The sequence below is a fragment of the Ambystoma mexicanum genome, chromosome 7p (genome assembly GCF_040938575.1).
Source record: "Ambystoma mexicanum isolate Mex_15411 chromosome 7p, UKY_AmexF1_1, whole genome shotgun sequence".
In the NCBI taxonomy this organism is placed as follows: domain Eukaryota; kingdom Metazoa; phylum Chordata; class Amphibia; order Caudata; family Ambystomatidae; genus Ambystoma; species Ambystoma mexicanum.
The window spans coordinates 98,660,701-98,675,634 of record NC_090939.1 but is presented as its reverse complement, the minus strand read 5'-3'; the positions used below and the strand labels follow the sequence as shown (position 1 = coordinate 98,675,634).

The window sequence follows — 14,934 nt, the reverse complement described above, 5'->3', positions numbered from 1 at the left end:
TTAAGTATCATGGAAATGGTACTCGTCCTGCTTAAAAGCTATGCTAGTGAGCTAGTAGATTTTGCGGGCCCTGTATGGGTAATACCGGTAGTTGCAGCACTTGGAAGCTTGACAGATCCAGCATGAAGTGATGTGTACAAAGACTTATTGTGCTGAGTGAAACCACATTACCTCCACTCTTCCTCGTCCCAGTTCTTACATCATGAGGTCCCTGCCTTCGACACAGGACCTTCTTCTATTTCTTTTGTTCCTTATAACTCTCCCCTTGACCCACGTAATCCAGTTTCATTTTTCCTTCCTCCGGCAGGTTGACTATTCCCAGCGTGGGGCTCTGGGGAGCTACAGTAGCTGGCCCGCTGGTGGGGCTGTGTGGCGGGGCCCCTGTTCCCTACAGGTGCAGCATTCTCCCAGTTCCCCTGCTGGGCTTGGGATCCGATTGAGCATGGACTAGAGCCTCTCTCTGTTTTTGCTGGGCATCGTGGCCGGCATAAGAGGCGTCCCTGCCCAGGGTGCTACAGACGTGACCCGGGCTAAGGCAAGAGGCTCTGCCCTGGTGTTGTGTGGGGTCGGGCCCTGTGTATGCCCCGGGGCTGTCCGTTCCAAAAATCCATGCTGTTTCTCCAGGATCTATGCACATGGAACTGCCCTGGTAGTCTGATGGTGTTTGTGTTACGCTCACCTGACTCCCACGGAGGCGCTAGCCTGGTTCGCGCTGCTGTGACCTCTTCTAAGGTGATGCGCAGGGTTCGGAAGACAGGCTGGACCGGGCCCCCAAATCTGGCTTGTCTGGCTCGCAGAAGTATCCTTCTGTAGGTGAAAATAGGGGATTAACTGTCTGCGGGGTAATGCAATCGGCCTCCCACTTTCCCCTCTCACCCTCCTTGAAACCCTTCTGTGATTTCTCGTAGCGTCTCACCTTAGGGTCTGGAAGGACGAGCTCTCCATCCTGCTTCTGATGCAGGGGCGCGTTGGTATCCAGTTACTTCACTGGATTTTCGGATTGGTGAGAACCAAACTTGCTTGGCTTCCAGGTATGTTTTTTCATAAGAGGTTCCCCTTGGGTCCATGCATTAATGTCCTAATGCTAGTGTCTTTTTCCCCATAGGGGCCGGGGTACGGAATGCCGGGGAACAGGCACCGACCCGAGATGAGAGGTGAAATCCTTGTAGAAATCAGGTAAGTCTTCAATGAGCGTTTTTTTGGTAATGTCTTTTCATTCGCTCATTAACGCTGATTGTCTCTTTTTTCCCCATAGGGGCCGGGGTCCGGAAATGCCAGGATGCGGCGCGGACCCGAAATGAAGAGGGAATGAATCAACAGGTAAGTCTTAACATGGAGATTTAGCTTTCCTTATTCCCTTCTCTCGCTCACCTTTTTGTTCTGGTCTTTTTCTCCCTAGGTGCTGGGGCGTGACTGCGAATCCGGATGATCGCTGCTGAACATGGAGGCGCCCTGTAAAGGTGAGTGGAATGCGGCGCTGCAGCGATCGACGCAATGAGCTTTTAAATTAAAGTCTTCCTTTTCAGGATTTTCGGCAAGATGTCTCCGGGATGCGGTGCGGTTTTAGCAGGTAAGGACTTTCCCTTCTTCTGTTCTCTTCTTCTCTTCCTTTGCAGGTGATCCAGGATGCTGGCAAGCGTGGCAGAAGTCAGGATGCAGGAGCAGACACGGTGAGCGTCCAGCTGCTAGATGCAGAACAACGCGAATCACGTGTGGCTGTTCGGGTGGGGTTTAAATAGCCTTGGAAGAAGTTCCAGGTATGTATCCTTCCCCGACCACGCCCGGATGGTAAATTAGTCCCACAGGTAAAGTAGTTCCTTTCAGGCCTCAAGGAGGCCGGGATCCTGCATCAGGTAAGTGCACCCAAGCATTCCCATAATGAGCCTGGCGCCTATGGCGCCAGGACTGATGTCTTTTATGAGCCTGGCGCCATAGGTGCCAGGACACTGTCCAAAGGGCCCCTATATGGGGTTGCTGGGTCCTTCCTTGGGGACTGGATGTCCGCTTTCGGGGACGCTGGGCTTGAACCGGCTCCCCGGGAGCGGGCATCATGACAGTTTGGGCCTTCCAGGGCGGGTTGGCCCCGCCTTCGCGGGGGCTCACTGGGAGTAGGTTTATTAGTGTTTCTCCGGCTGGGGCCTGGAGTTCGACTCTGCAGTAACAGCCGTTGGTTGGTTTCTCCCGGTCCTGGAGTTCAATATCGTGTTTTAACAGGGGGTTTTCTGCCATTCCTGTTTCTGATGAGTTTGTGCTTCTGCTTGCACCATAGGAAAGTGTACTGCTAAACTCGGGCACCTTATGCTTTCATCTTCCTCGTCATCCCCTGAGCTTCGCAGGAGGAAAAAGAAAGTCAAGGCAAATTTCCTTGTCCAGGAAGGACATTAAAAAGTTAATTTGCATCATGGGCACCGGCGTTGGTCGTCTTCATCCTCCTCCTTCCTGCACAGAGTCTTCCTCATCAGCTGATGCAGAAGGGACATATCTGACAGGGAAGAGGTGGAGGAAGTGCTTGCACAAGTTTGGGACTGCATGGGCTTTTTGGAGCCCTTGGTGCAGGTGGATGGGGCTGACCCCTCTATTCGACAGTATAAACATACCCCAAGGATGGGGTTGCCTTTTGGTCTGACATCTGGGCTAAGATCCTTCGTGAGTTGCGTGATCTGGAGAAGATTGTCATGCCCAGCCTTATGGCCAAGCTCTACCTGTTGAAGGGGCGAGGGTGAGAAAGTCTCTCGGACTCTGAAGTTGATGACGACCTCGCTAGTCTGGTGGGTCGCTCCTCTGTCGGCCGAGGAGTCCGCTGTCTGGGACCCAGTGGACCGTAGGGTGAATTCCAGCCTGAAAATGGTTCATGCTGGTGCATATCTGGCCCTCGGGGCAAAATCTACAGCTCCTACACTGCGGACGGGGACTGTGCTGAGTGGTTTCAGGAAGTTGAGGAAGGCAGTGGAAGAGGGCTCTGACTGTGTCCCGCTGCTGGTTGACATGCAGCAGCAGGTTGAACTCTTGTCCGATCTGGCATTTGATGGGGTGCCGGGCTCGGCCATGGGTTCTAGTTGGTTGGTCCGGAGGCATGTGCATCTGCAGGATTGGAAAACAGAGGGTTCGCAGAAGGCGGTTGCCCTTAAACTTCCTTTTGACGATTCCAAACTCTTTGGTGATTTTGCATCTTCTGGTACAGGTGCGGGTACCAGACGGTCATTCACTGGTTCCTCCTCCCGCTCGGAGGCCCAGGGTCCTCCGCGCTCTTCTCATCCAGGACCAGCCCAGAAGTCCTGACTGTTTGGCCAGGCCGGTGCGCGGACATCTCCAGCAGTTTTTCCAGTATGGGCCTGATGGTGCTTGGATTCATGGGTTCTGGACACTGTCCGGAGGGGTTATCAAGTGAACTTCCTGTCTCCCCGTGTCCAGGGTTGCATGATTCAAACTGTTCCCCGCTCGCGACCCAAGAGGTTGGATATGTCGACAGCTCTGTCCGAATTGTTACTGAAGACCGATATCATGCCTGTTCCTTTTCAACAGCAGGGTCTGGGTTTTTACTCCCGGGTGTTTCTGGTCCCCAAACCTTCAGGGATTTCTCGCCTCATCTTGGACCTCAAGGCTCTGAACTGCCTCGTCATGAAAGAATGCTTCAAGATGGAGACTTTGCAGAACATTCTCCTGATGTTGCGCAGGGGGGCGGGGGGTCGGTATGGCGTCCCTGAATCGGATGCATATTACCATGTGTCTCTCCGCCCCTGCCAGATGACGTTTTTCCATTTTGCAGTGGGATCTCAACATTTTCATTTCTGAGTGCTCCCGTTCAGGTTGCGCTCGGCCCCAGGGTGTTCACCAAGCTGGTGGTGCATCTTCACCTGAGGGGCATTCAGATGTTTCCCTACCTTGACGACTGGTCAAGGCGGCTCTCCGGCAGACTGTCCTGGCTCATCTCCTTCTGGTTTGCCAGGTATTGCAGTACTGGGAGTTTCTGGTGAACTGGCAGAAGTCTCATATGGAGCCCTCACAAGATCTGGGTTTCGTTGGGTCACAGATTTGCACCAGGATGGGGAGGGTTTTTCTGTCCCAGGAGGCAAAGTTCTCAGGCGGCAGTGTCAAGCTCACCTGTTGCTCCTCATGCTTCAGGGGCACATGGCGTCTTGTGTCTTCATGGTTCCTTGGACTCGTCTTCATCTGCGTCCTCTGGTGTCTTATCTACTCGCCCACTGGCTCTTGGCTTCTCAGGCTTACGAGGCCTTGATCCCGTTGTCTCCTGCTCTGAGGGCCTCTTTACTGTGGTTGCAGGTTGCCGAATCTCCGGGCAGGGGTGTTCCTGGTCTGCCCCCCTTTGACTACTCTTACTACAGATGCCAGCGGAAGGTGTTTGGGGGGGGGGGTAACATTGGGCATCCTCGGGCCAGAGGTTGTGGGTTCTGGAGGAGGTCTGTCGTTTGTCCAATCGGAGAGAGTTGGGTGCTATTCTCTGGGCCCTGTTGTACTTCAGGGTGTTTCTGGAAGGCCGGGCAGAGTTGGTCTGGACGGACAGTACCACATCATTGGCATATGTCAACCAGCGGTGGGAGGGCAGGGGGGAGGGGTGTCCGGCCTGGCTGCTCCTTGATTGATCTGGCAGCTCAGATAGGTTAATGGGGGGAGTTGCACCTGTGGTCCCTGGTGGCTTCTTATGTCAGGGGGGTGGACAATGCTTGGGCAGATCTGGTCTGTCAGACGGGGTGTTTGCAGAGATATGTCGGTTTCGTGGTTCTGGATCTTTTTACCTCTCCGGCCTCTGCAAAGGTTCCTCTTCTGCTTCAGGTTCCAGGCTGAGGGGGTATGGGGGGTGGGGGGGTCGATGCCCTCGCTGTGGAGTGGCCTTGCGGTCTCCTTTCTGCGTTTCCCTCCTCTTCCCCGGGTGGTTCAGCGCATCGGGGAGAGCGGATCGACTGTGCTGTTGGTTGCTCCGTTCTGGCCCCACCGGAGCAGGTTCCCCTCCCTGTTGGAGCTTCGGTCCCGGGAACCTTGGTTGATTCCGAGGAGGCCTTGTCCTCTGCAGACGTGTCTGGGATCAGACGGAGTCAATGGGCGGTTTGGCTATTGCATGGTCTCCGATCTCTCAGGCGTTTTCGGGTCATGTGGTCGAGTCTTATCATTGGTGCTCGTAGACCTTCTACTCTGAAGGTTTATGACAGACACTGGGGTCACTTTTGAGATTGGTGTGGGCATTCTGGGTCCACCCCACCACCCCCTGAGTTTTGGTCTGCCCGCTATTCTGCAGTTCCTCCAGTAGGGGTTTGATGAGGGTCTTGCGATCTCCACGCTTTGCTGCCATTGGGCCTCCATTAAATTCCTCTTGGGGGACTCGGATGGCCAACTGGATGGTCTTGGTGGGGAAGTTGCTGCAGGGTCTTTTTCCCATCCCTGTACTTGGAAGGGCCTTCACCCTTGGAATCTCCCTCTTGTGAGGTTCCTTTAGGGGCCTCCCTTAAACCCCTGTCTGAAATTTACATCAAGCACCTTACACGTAAGACTGCTTTCCTGAACGCTATCACATCTGCCCGTAGGCTGGGGGAGATTGGGGCACTGTTGTGTTGCCCACCCCTGTCTTGAGGGTTCTACCAGTCTGTGGTTTTGTGGTGTGATCTTAAGTTGCCACCTAAGGTGGTTTCTCGGTTTCACACCTCTCGGGATCTGGTTCTCCCTATGTTTTTCCAGGATCCACAGACGGCAGACGAGGTGGCTTGGCATGCCATTTATGTGCGGCGGGCGGTTCTGGAGTATTTGGCTCGGACTGCCCCTTTCCGGCAGTCTGATAGTCTGTTTCTTTCAGTCCTGCTGGTCTGGGACGGAAGGCCTCTGTGGTTTCCATTAGCCGGTGGATCCGTGCTGTTGTCTCTATGGCTTATATGGCTTCTGGCTTGCTGGTGCCTGCCCACGTTCAGGGGTGCTCTACCAGGGGTTTGGCTGCTTCCTGGGTGGATGCTAGGGGAGGGGTGAGATTCTCTACAGGAGATTTGCAGGGCGGCCACCTGAACTGATCAGAGCATCTTTATCAACCACTATCGGTTGAATGTCTCCCACTCTGGGGATGGTTCCTTGTCTGTTGGGGTGTGATTTTGGAGTGTTTAAATGTGAGTTTTTGTTCTGCACTTTTGTATGTGCCCCTTTGGGACCTCTTCCCATTGCTGCTATGTTATGCCTCATGATGTAAGTACTTGGACGAGGAAGATTGGACGTGGTGGTAATGCTCTGATTACTTACCCGTATTCTTCATTAGTCCTAGTCCTACTCTTCCCTTCACAGTACTGACGTCCCTCCTCTCCGTCGCTGCGTGGGAGGTCCCATGCTCTGGCTTGGCTATCTTAAACTGGATAATGTGGGTCAAGGCAAGGAGTTATAAAGAACAAAACAAATAGAAGAAGCTCCTGTGTCGGAGGCAGGGGCCTCCTGATGTTAGTACTGTGATGAGGACGAGGAGTATTTTGCCCCAAATATGTTTGGGTGGATGTAGGCAAATAAATGATTATGGAGGGGGTTTGCAGGTAGAGGGGTCTCCCCCCCCACCCCCCATACATTTGCAGCAAAGTCTACCACCAATTTTTTTGTTGTTGACGAGAACGAATTCGATGTAATCTTTTCGACCAAATCGCATAGAACGGTATTTACTCCAGGGTGTTCTGTAGTAAATGACTGCTGGTATTTTCTGTGGCCAAGTATATACAAAGCCTGGATACGGAGGCATCATGTTTTGAAGATGGCAAGTACATGATTACATCATTGATGATCTCTAGCCAATAGTTGAAATATTTATAGCAAGGGAATGGACCTTCTGGGGAGCATCAAGCTGATCTAATAGGGCCATCCCATAATAGTTTGAATTATGTTGTATTTTTACAAGAGGGACTTTCCTTGAATTCAAGAGCAGCGTGCACTTTGATATAGATCAGATTAGTTTTATCCTATTTTTCTCATTCTACGTATATTTAATATTTGTTGTGAAATTGTCTGAATTCTGTTTGTATGTGCTTTATGGATGCTATCCGAAATACTCATCAAATGAGTCATTTGTATTTAAAAACATGTCTGCCGCCGTTGTTTGATATGATATGGCATTTATAACGTGCCTATACACAAGTGTTTTGGAAGGGTGAAGACCAGTGGGAATTTGAGATGGTATCTGTAGGCTGACCCTTTCAGAGATTCAAATGCCTTTCATTCACTTGACATTTCTCATTTGTGTCTGGACTAATGTGGTAGTGGTCAGAGTAGGCGTTGTAGTGCCGTATAAACCCACTGGAAAGTAAAGCTAAATGGAATGACTAAGAGCCTCTACGACAGCTACTGTACCATTCATAGGATCTACAGCCATGCTGTGGTAACAGCTAGTGAATGTAGTTGTTGCATTTACCATGAATGCCAGCCGCAAGTGGGCCCCCGCCTCATGTCTGCTTTATTTCCTTTTGCCTTAACTGCTTTATGCTGCTTGCCCATGTGCAGGCATCCTACCAAAACATTTTCCGCTCACTCATGTGGTTTATTCCATATTATTCTCTGCACTGCACCCAGCATAAGCCAGTCCCCTGTTATCTGTTTGGTACTGTTAATGTTAAAGGTATTTGTAGCGCGCACCGTCGCCACTGCTGTGGTGCCCAGGCATTCTGGCGGATCTGAAAAGGAGGGTGTTTAGTAGGGTGTAGTGTGAATAGGAAAGTGAGAGTTGTGACGTCCTGTTGCCCGCTACAGTTCTGTTTGTACCGTTCGCTGAGCTTCAGTGCGGTTTTCGATCAGTGGCAGAATTCCTGTGCAACAGACTAACATAACCCGCCAAAACTGCACAGTGTGGTGAAGTACATGCGGATTGCTGTGCAGAGGGGTGGGTGTCAGTTTCTGTATGTTGAGTATACATAATTGGAATTTTAAGGTACAGTTATGATGGTTTTAAAGTATTTGTTGATCTCTTACCACTTTGTCTTCGTGTCTCTGCGCTCAACCTGCATGGCCATCCTGAGGGTCTGGTACTCTACCCTGACCGCCCAGTTGGCAGTCAGGCTGTGCAGCAGGAGCTCTCCTTTGCTTCGCCCCAGTGGTTCCTGTATCTAGCTAGTATCCGCTACTTTCCCTTGCCCTTCAGCATGTGTAGTTTTAGTGACAGCACTTGTCCCTTATTGTCCATCCTGTCTGTTGCCCTCCCTCTCCCCCCACTCCCGCTATCCAAGTATCCTTTAGGGTTGGTGGCGTGTTGGGCTGGGTGGGCGGTGTGCGCCTGCCCCCTCTTTTATAATGGAGGGGTTAGGGTTTTTGGTTTCCTACAGGGGTATTCACAGGGTTTCGTTGTGGACCTTTATTCCTAGGCGATTCCTCCTGAACCTGGACTAAAGCGGCACTTTTTCAGTAGTTTTCTGAACTCCAAATTACCCCTTGTGTTGCGTATGTTTTTTTTTTTTTTTTTTTTTTTTGGTAGGTTATTGCTGGCCGAGGTTGCTAGGTGAGAGAAAGATAATCCTCCGAATTGTCTTTTGTTGTAAGGTTTTGGTACTAGACGAATGTCGTTGCTTGATCTGAGGGATCTCTTTGGGTGGGAGGCGGTTATTTTCTTTAGGAATTCTGCTCTGTGCGTTATGCACATCGTTTTGAACTTTAGTCTCTCTTTTATTGGCAGCCAGTGTAATAATGCTGTAGCATTCCTGTCATGCTCACACTTGACTGGCGTGTGCAGTTAGTTGGTACACCACATAGACGTGTCTTTCTGTATTTGCGTTCCTTAATCTTGTCTTGAACTATTTGTTTGAAGTAAACCAAAAGGCACTGCATGGAAATAACCTAGGTTTCCCCACCATTTGAGTTCCGTTCTTTAATGTGTTCGTGCATTCCTGAACCAACCATGTGGATCCCTCCCTATCTGTTTCTCTCGAAGTCTAACTGGGACCAGCATATCGAGATGCTGGCGTGAAGTCCCTTTGCGAATTGCATATGGACGCTAACAATGTTAACTAGAAGAATTTTCTATCCCATTTTATTAGTACCCCCACCGTTCTGCGACAAGTTGTGCAGCTTTTAAATCTACTGTTAGACTTTTGGTGCTTTTCATGTCAAACAAACATGCCTCAATTAAGAGTGCCAGTGAGACCAGCAGACAGTTCTCTGCGAATCAAATCTTGGGCAGAGCACGCCTTAACTCACGTAAAAAAGCGGTCTACTGATTAACATAGTCCTTCAAAGTATTTGTAGCAGCCAAAGCCTGACTTTTTAAAAATCTAACTCACATTGCCTTTTTGTTTTTTAGCCACAGGGATGTCGTTTGTAAGGGTGAATCGTGCCTTTGCTTCTCGTGGAGGCAGCAAACGAGTAATCAAGGTTAAGAAGAGGAAACCCTCGGTGAAGCAGGACTGGGACGTGAGTTCATGCGAGCAGTGTTATGACCTGTTTTTAAAGCTTTTATACTGCACCAATCGCCACTGTAGTGGTCTTACTGCACCAGCAACATGTTTGGGAAATGGGCATGGTGTGCCCCCACCTGCATGCAGGGGAATTACATTTTGCAATTGTTTTAGTTTTGATTTGGAAAAGGTAGGCGGACATCTGACTTACTGCTTTGCAAATGGCACAAAGCAAACTATGCCACGTTATTATTGACTTTTCAGATTTGACTTACGCTTACGTGGAGCATTCATTCTTTTAAATAAATGTTTACAAGAACCAGTGTTGGTGAAAATCTTTCTCCCTAGGTTATATTCTAAGCTCATCTGGTTTCTACTCCGGATGGTTATTTCGTCTGTTTCCTATAAGCAATGTCATCACATTCTGAGAGCATCCATGTGCCAATGGATGTTCGCACTGAGTAGTGGTGCAGGGACTGGGGCATTATTCCTTTTGGATCATTCTATCCAAAGCACAAACAATGTTTTCCTTAAAAGAAGGAACACTTGATGTGTTGTAATTATTTGTTGAGCGCTGAAGACCTGGGCGCATTGGAGCTACACAACATTCTGTGGTAGGTGATTAATAAAGGCCCAAACATTGCTATTAAACAGTAACGTCTATTTGAAAGAGGTGGCTTTTCAATTGTTTCTTAATCCGAAGTATAATTGTTTGAGTGCAAGGGGTAAGCTATTCTAGTTACGTACAGGTGCTTTAAATTGCGAATGTTGGGCCTCTAGCTGACTCTAGGTTATATCTAGGTCCCACTGGTAGCTGGGAATCGGGTGAGTGCTGGTTTCTACTAGGGTGACACAAGGTTACTATGAAACTGAACTATTACAGTTCCTGAAATACCAACGTTTATGTGCGAGTTAATCCGTTTTGAAATTGATCCCGGCTTGTACAGGAAGCCAGTGAAGATTATGGAGAATCTGGGTTGTGTGGGAAAAGAGGGGAGTGTTGATAACTAGATGAGCGGTGTGATTCTGCAGCCTTTGAAGTCTAGAGCGAAGCAGCTTGCAACTGCCAGATAAGGGTGAATTTCAATAATGAAGTTTGGGTTCACTTAAAACACTTACAATGTGACCCAAGTGGAGTTCTTGTCAGAATGGCCTTTTTTTGTTTGTTTTAAACCATCACTGATAAGTCATCTTTGCATCAACAAATACTCCAAATCTTTGATCCTATTAAGGATGGGTGACCGGTTCTATATGATAAACTGAGGGTGAAGACTGTTGTACTTGTATAGATTTGTGTGGGTACCTGAAATGGTAATTTCAGTTCCTGCTGCATTGAGATGGAGCCAATTGCACACATCCTCTTTTTTGATGGATTCTAAGGTAGACTAACATCTAATATCCGCTATATCTGGTGACTATGTCAAATATAACTGTATCATTGGCGTTGCAGTGAAAGCCTATATCAAGTCTGAATAAAAGATTGTGGAGGGGTTAAAAAGTAGACGGGCAAAGCAGATCCCTGAAGCACCTTACAGCTACAGAGACGTTTTAGGGGACATGAGATCATTTTGTGTGTTACACCAGAATCTGTTTAGTATGAGGTAAATAAAACGAGGGTGGACACCTTGTCCAAGTACCTCAATGTGTCCAAACCAGTTGGTGGTGCGTCAAACCCTCCTGACAAATCCAGCATAACCAGCAAAGTGTCCTTGTTATAGTTCTTGTTCGGGTTTTGAAAAACCTGTGGCGTGTTCAGTACTTCTAGCCTAATATGTCCCTCGTTCAGGATTTCATTGCAACATTTAAATTGTTGGAGTTGAAGGGTTGCCACCTACTGTTGGAGCTTTGTCAAAAAAGGAACATTGACTGTAGGCCTGTGCATTGGCTGTAGAGTCTGGATAAACATTTTTTTAAAGCATCCGCTGTTGAGACATGCAAGCCAAAGAACAGCAAGTGGTCTTCTAGGCAATGCTTGTCAATGGATGCCGGAGGGGATTATCTGGCCTTTATGTTGCTTTCATCAGAGGTATAATGGACCGTTTTTCCTCTTTGGTTACAAAACTGAATTGGAATTTAGGGGAATCCGTTGCTGCTTAAGGTGAGGAGGAGCAGACTTTGTTAGAATCATGAATATAGGACTTGTCATTGTGTAGTATTTGGTTGCAAACTGAGGCAACCTTGGAATCAAAAGGGCACTGGATCTGTTGCAGCCAGTCCTGAGTAATAGTAAAAGAGGTATATGTCCAGGTCAGTATTCCAATAGACCAAGAGTAGCAACTTTTTGCTTAGTTTGCTGCAGATCGTATAGTTTGTGAAGAAATTCTCCTGTTTGGCTAATATAATGGCAGTTCTCACTGTATAACGGAAAGTAATGCTTTACTTTCAGCAGCGCTTTGTTTATACTAGGCTTGCTGACCTTTACTGAATTTTGTCAACGTTTTTGGGTGTTTTGGAATATACAGACTTAAGTTGGCGGGAGCTAAAATGGCAGTTATTCCATGGGACTTCATTATAGACCTCACCCTGGATAGTTGATTGTCTTCAAAAGTGTCATTATGAAAAGCCTATTGCCTAAGTGGTGTAAAAATACTCGCTCTTTAGATTCCCAATCGGCCCGATAGGCATCAGTAGTCACAATGAGTCCATTTATCATTGTAAGACAGAGGTCTAGCTAAATGGAAACCTATCAAAAATGGCCTGTCCAAACGATTGTATAGGCTGGTTATTTCCACATCATTTTGGAAAATCCTGTTGATAGTATGTCCTTGCATGCGGGTGGGCCCGGTGGCGACCTGAAAGAAAAGTTTGTATCTGAAATGGTGTCTTCTCCTACATCGATCACCTAATCTAATACATTGATCACATACTGAGACAAGTGGAGCTGAGAAATCAGTAAAAAAAATGTTTATTTGTAGCAGGTGGGCAATGAGAAAAATATTGATTGTGTAGGAGAGTAATGGCACAAGTGTGTCTACCTTTCATTCAAAGCTACCTGGTTATGAACATTTAACCTAATGCTTCTGGAGGGCGTTTCAAAATTCTAGCAGGGCCACCAATTATCTTGTCAATGAGATCCTGTTTAAGCATAGACTTGGGATGTGGGAATAATCGTAATTGTTGAGCAGCTCCTGAGCCATTGCTAATGTAACAATTCAAGGTTATCATCAGTGATTAAAATGTTCATTTGGAAAACATGAGCTACAGCAGAGTGAGCGTTTTATTAAACCGAGTTCCATTCACACCAGGGAATGTAGCCATACATTGACTATCATTAAAATCCGCTGTAGGAAAGATTGCATGAAAACTAGCATTAAAGTGGAATTTTATATTGAGTCCTAGAAGTGGGATCGGGCGGAGGGGAGTAGTAGGTTCAGGCTATGAAATAATGTGTAGAAGTTGGATATTTTAATAATATGCCAGTAGGATGGTATAACCCGCAAATAGGCTGAAAATCTGAGCGAAGTGTTAGTAATGTAAATTCTTACCTCGAAAGAAAACCACAGGACTTGCAGTATATCAAATCGGCAAATGGCCATATAGGCCCTCTGTACCAGTGCAAACAAGCTTTGTGGCAGTCTTTTGAGGCGCTGAGGTGTGAAACATGGCGTTCACAGCAGGCTGCTGGCAAAGGAAGTCTTAAAGTGTGTTTTAAATGCCAGTGCCTTGTGTGAAGTGTGGACTAGTTTGCCTGGGGGCCAAAATATCATGCTAGCTGGTGCAAAGTGAATATTACCAGTTTTTACTCTGATTAATTGTAATGTTATGTCATTTATAATGCACCTGTAAACAAGTGTTTCTTGGCGCGGCGAGACAAGGAAGGGAAGACGGAAGGAAAGCAAAACAATCCATCTTACTAGGCCTTGTCATTCAGATCGTGCGTGCAAGGGAGGGAGGGAGTTAGAGAGTAGAAGGGAGGTAGGGGTGGGGGAGATGTGGGAGGGGGGAGGGGGATGGGTGACTACTACTGTAGGGTTGCAGATACAGTCCCCAAGTGGTTGGGAGGCCCAGAGGCAGTGCAAGGGGCAACTGGTCGTGCAGGAGCCTGGTCCCGTAGGTTCAGTGAGTGGCCAGGTAACCAGTTGGCGCAGAGGAGAGGGAGAGTGAAAGCGAAGCAAAAAGGAAGGTCTTGAGTTGCTTCCGGAACTGTAGGTCGTCCTTCTCAAGTTTGAGAGAGGCAGGCAGGCTGTTCCAGAGGGAGGCCCCAGTCGAGGACAAGAGATCTACCCCCCACTCTCTGCCTGGAGAAGTATCTGACCATCCGAGTTGTTCCTTGAATCAAGACGCTTAAGATTAACCTCGTCCAGTCCTTCTAAGACCACATTGATGGTTCGTCAATTTGAGGCAATTGTCTCGTGTGTGAAGTGGCTGAAATCCAGGGGAAGGGGTGGGGTGTCCAAATGTCATGTAGCCAGTAATGTCCAGAGGGTCCTAACAGTAACTATACAAAATATGGTGCAGATTGGTGGAATTGGATAAGGAGCAAAACAGATGTTCTGCTTTGTATATATAGATGAAGATTAGCACCCTTTGCAAATTAGACGTAGCCCTGGCATTTTCGTGGCGGATTTAGTTTTTGTCGTCCATCATATTAAGCAGTGGTAATGTGTTGAGGGTTTTTAATAATATTTCCAACACGGAGTTCGAGGGGATTGATTTGTGTACTAAAACACACATTTTAGAAGGCTGTGATCCCTGAACAGGTTGAAGAGGACACATTGAACATTCTGTGGGCTATACCAGCTTGTGTATACCCTGCAACTTGTCCAATGTTAATGGACATTGCACAGGGTTCTTATGTGCTTCGTGACCTCTGGAGTTTGATCATCCATGCCCTGTTCCTCTTGGATTGAAATCCATGCCATTCCATTTTGTTTGGTGTCAGAATTGCACCATTAGGGTACTTTAACTGAGGAGCCTGGAGCAGCGGTACCATGGATGCTTTGAGGCATGTGGGCTGCATGAAGCTCACTGGCTCGCCCACAATCAAAGGGACACACAATCATTTGGGAAAAGTGCAATTCTGTGTACAGATAACTGTTAAATACCTGAACAAAATGGACATGGAGCCATGGGCAAATGATGTGTATGGGACAATCCTGTTATTCATTCTTTGCAGTATTTTAAATTTAGTAAAGAGTTTACATTGTTACTAGAATGCTAATTTCAGAGGTCTGGTAGAATGTTGCCTTCACAAGAACAGAAGCTAGGAGCGATGTTCACTTATGGGAGAAATTCAAACCCATAAGGATTCCACATGCGCTAATATTTTCATAGCCTACCACACCTACGCAGATGCTAGATGCAACTACTACATAGTGTCATAGAACTGAAGGATTGGGGGGGTGGAGAAATGGGATCTAGCAGGCTCTTATAGCAATTGTGATAAAATGTAGAACTGTGGGTTGCTGCTATTATTCATGTTGTGGGATCATTTTTTCAAAACACATTATTGGTTTCTTGTCTAAATGGATTTGGCAACTAGATTATCCATATTTTCTTTGTGTTCTAGTTCACACAGCTTTTCACATTTAAAAACTATTGGACACATAAAGTAATGCATAAAACACGATATTCATATTTCATT

At 47.6% G+C, this 14,934-nt stretch overlaps 1 protein-coding gene across 9 annotated transcripts in view; it reads left to right on the top strand.

Annotated features, from left to right (window-relative positions):
- The window catches only part of SPICE1 (spindle and centriole associated protein 1), a 1,365,450-nt gene that overhangs the window by 50,869 nt on the left and 1,299,647 nt on the right, over positions 1-14,934 (top strand). For all 9 annotated transcript variants that reach the window (XM_069635857.1, XM_069635859.1, XM_069635855.1 and 6 more), the window contains one exon: positions 9,257-9,366. In XM_069635857.1, coding sequence (XP_069491958.1) covers positions 9,265-9,366 — 102 coding nt within the window. In that variant the 5' untranslated portion in view covers positions 9,257-9,264. The remainder of the gene's footprint in view (positions 1-9,256; positions 9,367-14,934) is intronic.